General features: G+C 22.3%; 1 protein-coding gene across 1 annotated transcript; it reads left to right on the top strand.

Annotated features, from left to right (window-relative positions):
• The first annotated feature begins 340 nt into the window (after window positions 1-340).
• On the top strand, window positions 341-10,548 carry LOC113555615. Its single transcript, XM_026960072.1, has 4 exons — window positions 341-430; window positions 9,460-9,608; window positions 9,690-9,894; window positions 10,436-10,548. The coding sequence occupies exons 2-4, from the start codon at window positions 9,471-9,473 to the stop codon at window positions 10,546-10,548; spliced, it is 456 nt and encodes a 151-aa protein (XP_026815873.1). The 5' UTR covers window positions 341-430; window positions 9,460-9,470.
• The last annotated feature ends 63 nt before the right edge of the window (window positions 10,549-10,611 follow it).

Below are 10,611 nucleotides of genomic sequence, written 5' to 3'. Positions count from 1 at the left end.
GAGAGGACTTTTCGCGCTAGCCGGCGCTGCCACCGCCGCGCCACAGCGTGACAGCCGTTTTTAACGGTACGACGAGCCACGGCTGCCGTGTTATAAAAGCTTGAGCGGCTGCATTTCCAGCGGACATTTTGACTTTGACCGTCCATCTCCCCATATTTTACACTAATTTAATTATACTATCGTAATTTATTATACACCGGCCAACGGTTGTAATAAATGTCATCGTTATAACTTCTTATTGTCACGACGTCACGTTACAGGAACCTCTTTTTTTTATCGATTACATTTTCTCCCATTTTTCTTTTGCTCTCCTTTTTTCTAATACTATACATATATATAAAAAATTATACAAAAGATAGAATATATCACAACAACACTATCCAGTGACGACAGCAACCAAGTCAATCAATTGCGACAGATATACAATAAGGTAAATATAATATAATGCATAATAATTAATAAGCCCGACTCTTAATTGGTATACCTACATGTATTTTAATTTTAAAACGCAAATAAAGATCCGCCACAATACGATATGCGTTTTTACCTATCCACACTATCTAAATTTTAAAAAAATAAATAATTTTGTTATCACATTTTAACATTGTATAATTTTTATTATAATTATTACCTATAATAGTATCCCTAATAGATTATCAGTTTTTCATTATGTAATACAAAAAAAAATCATTCATAAATCATAAACAAATGGTATGTAATGTTAAGTAAAATTTAAAACAAATATTTTATAATTTCGAGTAATAAGCATACAATTTTAAATTTCCATTGGAATACATAAAAGTTTTTGAAAAAAATTTAAATGTAAGTGGATTTATATTGTACTTTTCAATTGAGATAAAGAAAATTATCTGAAAATTGTATATTTTGTTTTGAAAAACAAAATAAATATACTATTTTGAATCTTTATAGTTAACTTATTTCTCAATGTATAATCGTCTTCAGAATACGATTTCTGAATATAATAAAATAGGGTATAATATAATTTTCAATTTTAATTATTCATATACATAATATACTTATATCATATCTTACCAAAAACTTGCACCGAAAAATGGCTTGTTTTTAATTTTTTTTAACAATTTTATTATGTTGTTTTTCCATTTATATAGTTTGTTAAAAAAAATGATCAAACTTTATTTCTAAAGAATCATAATTGCCTACATTAAAAATATGTAAATATTTCAAATATAATATGAATAGTATAATAATAGTATAATACACACAGTATATACTAATAAATATAATATTATATATTATATACACCATCTTATTCGAATAACTTATAAAAAAAACATTCAACGGACTACTTATAATTATGTGAATCGGTGGTTAAATATATTTAACTATAGTTTTTTTAAATAAATTATGTTACACTAACGCGAATTTCGAATCATAAAAAAGCATACGACTATACGAAAAACACAAAGAAGGTTTACTGTAATAATACGAATAAGTGATACATACTGCATATATTGTAGTAATGGTACATATAATATATATTTGATATAATTATATCAATATTAATGCCAATATTAATCGGTAGGTATCTAAATGCTTTTAATATTAATAAATGGAACGTATCTCAAAATATCATATAATTATTATTTAGTATACGATAGTCGCACATAACAGATTGATTATAATAGTAAAACTTTTTTCAATTGAACTAATGGAACAATAATAATCTAAAATTGTTAAATATGCTTATACTAGTTGTAGAATTAATTGAAATACTATCTAATTTTAAAATTAAATTGCAAGGTATTTATAATATCGTATTAATTTAAAAATTAAACATAAAGATTTCAAATTAACGATAAATATATAATATAATTTTTTATATCTCATTTTTAAGTTTAAATATTTTTAAAAATAAACAGTGTTGGTTTTATACAAATGACAAATTTACTTGTGTACGATAACATACACAACATATACATATAACTGATCAATTAATGGATATTCTTTAATATATTTCAATCTAACACAATCTAAAATGCATACCCAATCTAACCAATATCAATTTTATAATCCCAGATATTAGATATTATGTATTATACCTATTTGATTTTTACGTTCTGTTGTTGAATATCGGGGTAGGATATTATCATTTTATCTGATAACTTATTAAAACATTACAATTGTTTTAAATGAATAATTGGACCATGTTATTCAACTGAATATAGGTGGGTGGTAAGTCCAATGGTACCTAGGGACTCATCCCTTCCTTCCATCACAAACGGTTAAAACCCTTCCAAATTATATGAATGTTGATATTTTTAATAATAATAATAATTTTTTAGTTTATTCTCGATTTAATCAATTAGTTATTTAAAGCAAAATATTACTTATTTATATAAGGCTCTTAATCTGATAGTTAAACTAAAATAAACAATACAAATTTTAATTCAATAAACAGTAGACACTATTACAAATGTACACTATACAGCATACAATTATAAATAAAACATAAGAAAAAAAAGGAACGCAATACTGACCATCAATTAGTTTTTTTAAAAATTATTCTAACAATTAACATGACTTAGCACAGTGGGTACTGATAATTTTTTCAACAAAAACAAAATCAAGTGAAATTTGTTTTCATTATTCTAAAATTAGGAATTTCAGCTAATATTGACTAAGTTTTCCCCACAAGTCTTTTAATTTTTAAAAGCTAAGAGACAAATAACCTAAGCGTTATATGATGTATTTATTTTATATTTTATAGTACCTACTATAGATGGATATTGGGGGGAGACTTGAGGGGGCTTAAGCCCCATAGAACGTAACGTAATCAAACCACACGTCAAAGTAAAAAATTGTGTATTTCAATATTTGATATTTATAATTTTTATTTTATTTTGTTGGGATACGACTGATACGAGAATGGTCTGGAATATTCAAGATCTACCGTTATTATAGAAAATCATATTTTATAGATATATATATTATAGTCACGAATATTTTAGAACTTTTTTATGGTATCTATAAAGTATAAATAAGCAAGCTGCAGATATCAAGTTGCTTTAACAATACCTATAAATTCCTCCGCTTGTAAAAGGAGTTTTTCAGCCATACGTCAAATAAAAACTTGGCTTCGAACATCTATGCTGCAAGAAATTTTTAACAACACTTTAATTTTGTTTATTGAAAAAGATAATTAAAATCTATATTGATACCGATACAATTATTAATATATTTGCACAAAGCAATAGATTTTTTTATACAATTAAAATATAATACCTGAATATTCAGGTTAAAATTATCTAACGTTCTGTTGGAAGAATTTTATACTAAAATAAAGTTGTATCGCATTATGTAGAAATAACATTCAAATTACGAAAACAGATTTAAATTGTTATTGGTTGCGAGGAAAGTGCTATTGTTTCACAATAATACAATATTTTGGGTTTATTATCATACATTTAGAACCAAAAAAATTGTTTTTGTCTTTAAACTTTGAGAGAGATGTTCTAGGTGAAAAATATATCTAATTGTGGACCTAGAGTCAAAATTAACGAATTCCCAGTATTTTTTCTAAATCATTTTAAAAAAAAAAGTAGACAAGTGAGTACCACCCTGCTGTACATTAGACATCGGTAGATCACTGTTATAGCTAATTTGAAATCAATGATATATATCATTGTATACGAAAAACGATTTGAATAGGAGAGCCTAAATCACCAAGTACCAATACTACTTCATATTTTTTTAATATAACTATTATTCATTTTTATATTACTATAATAATATATATATATGCACCATCTTTATCAACTGTATCAACTTATATAATTCGAATGTTTATACTATTTTTCTGTAAACCGCATAACAGTAAAATTAGGTCATACTATAAATAGATAATAATAAAATAAAAAATATCATTACATACAGTCAAATTTGTAATATTTTTGATTATAACCAAATAATTAACATTGTGATTCATCATTGAAATACGTAATTTTGTTTAAATATCTATAAAATATAACTGTATTTATATATTTTTAAGAATTTTTAGTTTCAATATAAAATATTTATGAAGAACATTGTATTAAATGTTTATACGTTGGCTATAAAAATAAAAGATTTTATAAATTGTTTACTACAAAATACTTGTAGTTTGTAAATTCTTGTGAATTTGATGAATTTTGTAAAAACTTGGAACTTTAAATACATATAAAAAAATGTATATATATTGTACAAATATATCTTTATCTAAAATCTTGTATTAAAATTTCAAGATTTTTGACAAAAGGAATAATTTTTTATCGACATTTTATAAAGAGAATCGAATATTTCTCATGCTTTATAACTTTAAAAGTCAAAATATTTTTTAAATAAGTATAAAACCTAAGAATCTTGTATTAAAGTTTCAATTCTTAAGTACAAACAGAACATTTTTACAAAAGATATTTATGCGGTTAAAAACTACAGAATAATTTGTAATTATCAAGATTTTGATGAACATTAAATGCTTTCTAATAATATTTGTTATTAATAAAAATAATTCCGTACTTCTTTTAGTTCTAATACTTAAATATACTTAATATTATATAAGTTATGATAATGCATTATCTTATATATTTACTTAACATACTGTCATTTTCTAAAATCTTTTGAATCATAAAAATGTTTTATATCTGAACAAGTAAGGATTTCAATTTAAACTCACAAATTGTTTTTATACCAAGGCAATTCAACTAATACTTTTTAATACAAATTATATGCCACTCATGTGGAAAATAGAAAGAGTATAGACTAGGCAAAGTCCTTGTTTCAAACTGTAAATGTCAGTTTACAATTGCAATTTTTTTAAATGGAAAACATGTACCAATGAAGATGCTTTGCATTTTATGTAGAATCCGGTTAAAAAATAATTGGTTATTTGGCGCCAGTACAGAATTGGGAACACGTTTCATTCGAATTTCGAACAACAGCATGACGATAAGTGATTATCTATCGTTTCTCGAATAATTTGTTTCTACACTTCTATTCTAACATTTCGTGCATCCAATTTTGAGAATAAGTAATCTTATACCTTTAGACAAATTGATTGACTAGCGGAACATTGAATAAATTCGATAAGTTTCATTCAAAAACCAATTCTATTAAAATATTATATAAAAAAAAACTTTAATGAAAAAAGAACAGAAATTAGGTACAAAAAATTATAAAACTTCATTACTTAGTTAAATTATTTTTATACTCGGTTATACACATATCCATAAGTACTTCGATTTTTTTATTATTCATTAAATAATGTACACATCATTTTTTACTATTCAAAAAGAACTATCCTATTACTAAAAGTTATTTTTCTTGTGTTTTTTGATAAATTTTAGAGGTTTAGCCAATTTTACAAGTCCAAAAAAACCGATTTTATTTTAATTTCTGTAAAAAAAAATATCGTTTAAAGGACTAAAATAATGTATTTTAATAAAATACATTCATTACGTTAAGTAATCCTATTTATTTAAGTAAAACTATAAACAATTTATATTTTATAGTTCTATTATCCAAACAAATAATAGTTATTATAATATAATATATTTATATCCTATAATATAAGACCGAAATAGTTATGATATTATTACCTTATAAATCGATACCATCCCTCGCATACTAATGTACGGTGTTAATAATTGTAATTAGATAATAAGATGTTAAAAATTTAATTGTGAATAGAAAATAACAATATAAGTAGATAAACATTTTTATGTTCTTACCACTAATAATTTTTTAATTAAAACAAATAAGTAAAATTGGTTATTATTAAATCAATTTGTTGAAACTTCGTTTTGCGTAAATTCCTGTTTTTTAGTAAATAATTTATTTATTTAGTTTTTCCCGTCTACTAATTCCCGAAATACCAATTAGATCATATTTGTTAATAAAAGCTACCCTAAAAATTGAAAATTGAAGATTGACGACATTTTACTGTTCCTAAAGATGACGTCATACAAAAAAAACAAACAATCATTGTAACACTAAAAAGTACATTCATGAATTTTTCAGAATCAAAAAAAGGATTAGTTTAAAATGTTTGAATATCCCTAGAAATTGGATTTTTTTATAAATCTCTAAATATTATAAATTACGCGAAAACAAAGATGTTAAAAATTAAACAGAAATACAATAGACACTTCTTGTTAAATAATTAGAAAAACTATCCTTTTATTAAGACAAACATTAAGACATTAAGTTAATACTAAATTTATATATAATAAATGGCCAAACTTAACTTAATAAAATTAAAAATCATTAAATATTAATTAATAATCTTTCATTATATAACAACCAAATTATACATACAATTTTTTTTAATTTCAGACGAAATTTGTTATTTTTATTTGCATTTTTGTCAACCTACAAATGTTATAACAAAAAAAAAATTTTTTTTTAATCATTCACGATAATAGGTGACTACTTAGTGAAAAAAATTAAGGAAATTAAATTTTTATCAATTTCCATTGTTACATAATGAAAAAACAATAAGCTCTAAATTAATATCCTGTAATTTTTGATAGATAGTAGGATTAGAATAAAAAAATCAAACAGGATGAAAATATAATTAAATAATCATACAATGTTTTTCAATTCAAATGTTTAACAAAATTTAAATTAAATCTCACTTTTTTTCTGTATTTTTAATAAATTGGTATTTGGAATTTATTTTATATAAACACAGTTTCTTATTAAAAGCTATTAACCAAAACAGAAGCAAACAGAATGATAGAACATGCAACACTCCTATATCAACAATGTGTCAATATCTTAAATTATCTTATTAGTTTGAATAAAAACACTTTCAAACAATTATATTACCAGCAATGTATATTATTTAGGCAATATATAGAATATCTAATATACTAAAAATATCTGGTAAATATTTTTCAAATTTATAATTTATAGTTGAGAATTCTACCAAATTTTTTAAGTACACAGATAAATTAAGTTATGTTAGAATAATTTTTAGAGTATAATTATTAAAAATACATTTAAGATGAGAATGTTTTAGAATAATATATTTAATATTGTTATTTATTTCTTATTTTGAGTTGAACTTTTAACTTTATATTTGTAAACTCAATACTACATTAAATATTCAAAAATCAGATTCTAATCCTAAGAAAAGATAAATTTTTTGATATTCAAAAATTAATGTATTTCTTAAAAACCAAAATCATTTTTGAGTTTTTATTTGTAATTTTAATGTAGTTAACTTCAAATTCCAACAGATACAGATCATAGAAATAAAACTTTAAATTATAAGCAATAAAGATGAAACATACACAATCTTTTCAAAATTTCAAAATGTTTAAATTAAAATACATATACTTTACATTATTTATATTAAAAAATTTAAATATATTTATGTATGAATAATTTTTAAATAATTTTTTGAATTAGGTAAAACAAAATATTGATAAACAATTTTTTCAATTATATCAATTTTATAAAGAAATTTTAAGCATTTTGAGCACGATAAACATTTAATCAATTTTATACAGTATTTTCTTATGCTTAATTAACTCCAAAAATTAATAAAATAGTTAATAAAAGAGCTTTCTTTATCATTAAAAATAACAAATAAACCACAACTATCTACACTTAGTGGTAAATATTGATCTAAATATTATATATTATGTATTGTAAATAAAAAATTCTTCCATATTTTAATCAGAAATCATAATCTTGAATAGTATAAGGACACAACATTGTTGTTATTAAAGACTTAAATGCTGAATAACTTATTAAGACAAATTAGAAGACAGCATTTTACTTTCCTTCCACAAACTTCACTCAAGCACTAATTTAAATATAAATTACATATAACATTTAAAAGCATTAAATATATAAAACTATTAACTTAATTGAATTTAAGTATATTTCTACCATTTGATTATACTTATAATGGAAAAAAATAAAAGTACTTGAGTGAATAAGATTACAACTATAGTAAGGAAAAATAAGTAGTTCATCACTAAATCACTAATAAACAAATAAACTATTCAAGTTGATTAATATTATGCTATGAATTATGAATAGCCACATAGATATAACGAAATTCTTAACTAAAATGTAGGTACTGTGATTAACTTATTAATATTAAATAAATGATAAGTATCTGCAATAATTGTTTATAATTATTGTTTTAGTGAATATGCACATTTGTGTTTAATATTATTGTCTATTAATATCATTTGAAAGAATATTAAAGCTATAAAAAAAAACATAAACTGGAAAACTACAATAATGAGAACAAGATTAAAGATAAAGTTTTTGCAATCTATTTTATTTAAATTTGCCATTAACTATAAAAACATCTTAAAACAACATAAACATATTAATATATATATATATATATTATATGTGTGTATGTTAATAGTTAATACTCTATAAAAATGAAATAATACCCTTTACTTCAAATACCTTTTATTATACAATTATAAATGCATACTACCTATCAAATACTTTAAAAAAAAAATCAAAAAATATTATACAAATGTTAATAATACATATAAAAGTTGATATTTTATAGAATTAATAATCATAATCATATTTATATTGTTTCTAAAAATAGTTCAGAAATTTTAACCGCCAAAAATATTATTCATTGTACAATTATTATATCTGTTAAAAAATATATGATTTACTTTACACTATACATTTAATTTTTATTCCTAATACAATTATAAAGTTGAAGAATTATACATTTAATTATTCTCTTTCATCAAGTTAATTTAATTTGATTTAATTAATATATATATAGGCAAGGTTAAAATGGATTATAATTATCATTTATTTTAACTGTCATATACACATCTAAGTATTATATTACTTATTGCAATAAGTAACTTAGGTATAAATTATAACAATATTTAATACTATTAGATACAAATTATTATAAATACAACTATAATTGTACCAATATATATATGATATATATGACTGTCATATATATACTATATGGTCTACCGGAAAATGTACTCTACTGAAGATTTTTATTTAATTATAAGTAGTAATGAATCAACCACAAATTTTTTATTTAATAAAAATGTTTTGGCAAACAATGAAAATGCCTAATGTTATAAGTGTGGAAATTATATGAATTTGTACGTAAGCCAGGAGAGAAGTAGAAAAAAGAAAGTTGCATTTTTGTCTTTTGAAAGATATGGCGGAAGTTTTAATGAAATAATGTGTATATTGAACAGTTGCAACACAACAATGAAACAATTTAGACACAATTAATAAACATTATCTATTACTTATAACCTATAAGTACTATAATTTTTAATTTTTATTTATTCATTAGCAGTAAACCATAAATTACATTTGTAAATTACTGGTAGACTGCATACTACATGACAGCCATATATATAATTAAGAATGGCAAATTAATTGTACTTATAAGTTATAAAAATTGTATGTTTACAGGCGATAAAAATATGGCAACAAATTGGTGGAAATTAATAGTCTTGCAAATATTGATAACTACTGCAATTGGTTCAACTGGATTGGAGCTTGGTGACGATTCAAAATTGTCAAATGAAAATATGATTTTGTTATTTAAACAGTTTTTAGAGGTAATATTAAGTAATGAAATTAAAATAAATCAATAATTATACCTGCTACTTTTTATTCATTTGTTGAATTATTATAAATAGGATATAAAAAATCAACATACCATCAAAGATAACGAGAAAATAGAGAAAATAAAAGATTTATATCAACCATTGTCATTGACATCAATAAATGGCAAATATTTTGACAAATTCACAGAGAATGAATTAAAAAATGAGGATTTACAGCAATCAACATTTGAAAATCTTCAAAATATGAAAAGTATTGAACATTTTAACAAGAAAAGTGGTAAGAAAAACCGTAAGTCATAAACCTTATTATGAATATTTCAATATACTATATCTATATATAGTATCAGGTGCATCATTTGAGAAAGCAGGGCGTGCATTTACACCTATTTTTTTTTTGTAAAATACTTTCTTTAGCATACCAAACTAAAACAAAAGCATTAATATATATTTTGACCAACTACTAAGTCACAATGTATAACAACAATATATTATAAATATCAAATAATAATAAAATTGCATACAAAAAACAACCATGAGAAATTAACAAAAAGCCCCAATCGTTAAGTTGTGTTAAAGAAATCACAAAAATATATTGTTTCCAATAAAATGTTTAAAACAAAAACAAAATAAAAAATTGCATTACTAGTTGTTATTTTATGTACAAGGTAAACATAATATTAAAATCTATATCTATAAATGGCATGTAAACATAGTGACATCAACAACTAAAAACTTAAATGACACACCTGTATTGTATATATTTATGACTTTATAAGTATATATTGTTTTGTACTATAATGCATAATTCACTTTTACAGATAAAACAAATTTATGTTATTTTAAGATTTGCAACAAAAAAAAATCCATAGATGACTATGACAATTTCATCCGTTATGTAACAAAAAGATATTACAATACACAACAGTTTTAAACCATCATTTTTTGATTTTATTGGAAAAAATAAATTCTTAGTAAATGTATTATTCCAATAAAA

This window comes from Rhopalosiphum maidis, chromosome 3 (assembly GCF_003676215.2).
Source record: "Rhopalosiphum maidis isolate BTI-1 chromosome 3, ASM367621v3, whole genome shotgun sequence".
Lineage (NCBI taxonomy): Eukaryota > Metazoa > Arthropoda > Insecta > Hemiptera > Aphididae > Rhopalosiphum > Rhopalosiphum maidis.
This window is presented reverse-complemented; position numbering and strand designations above follow the sequence as displayed.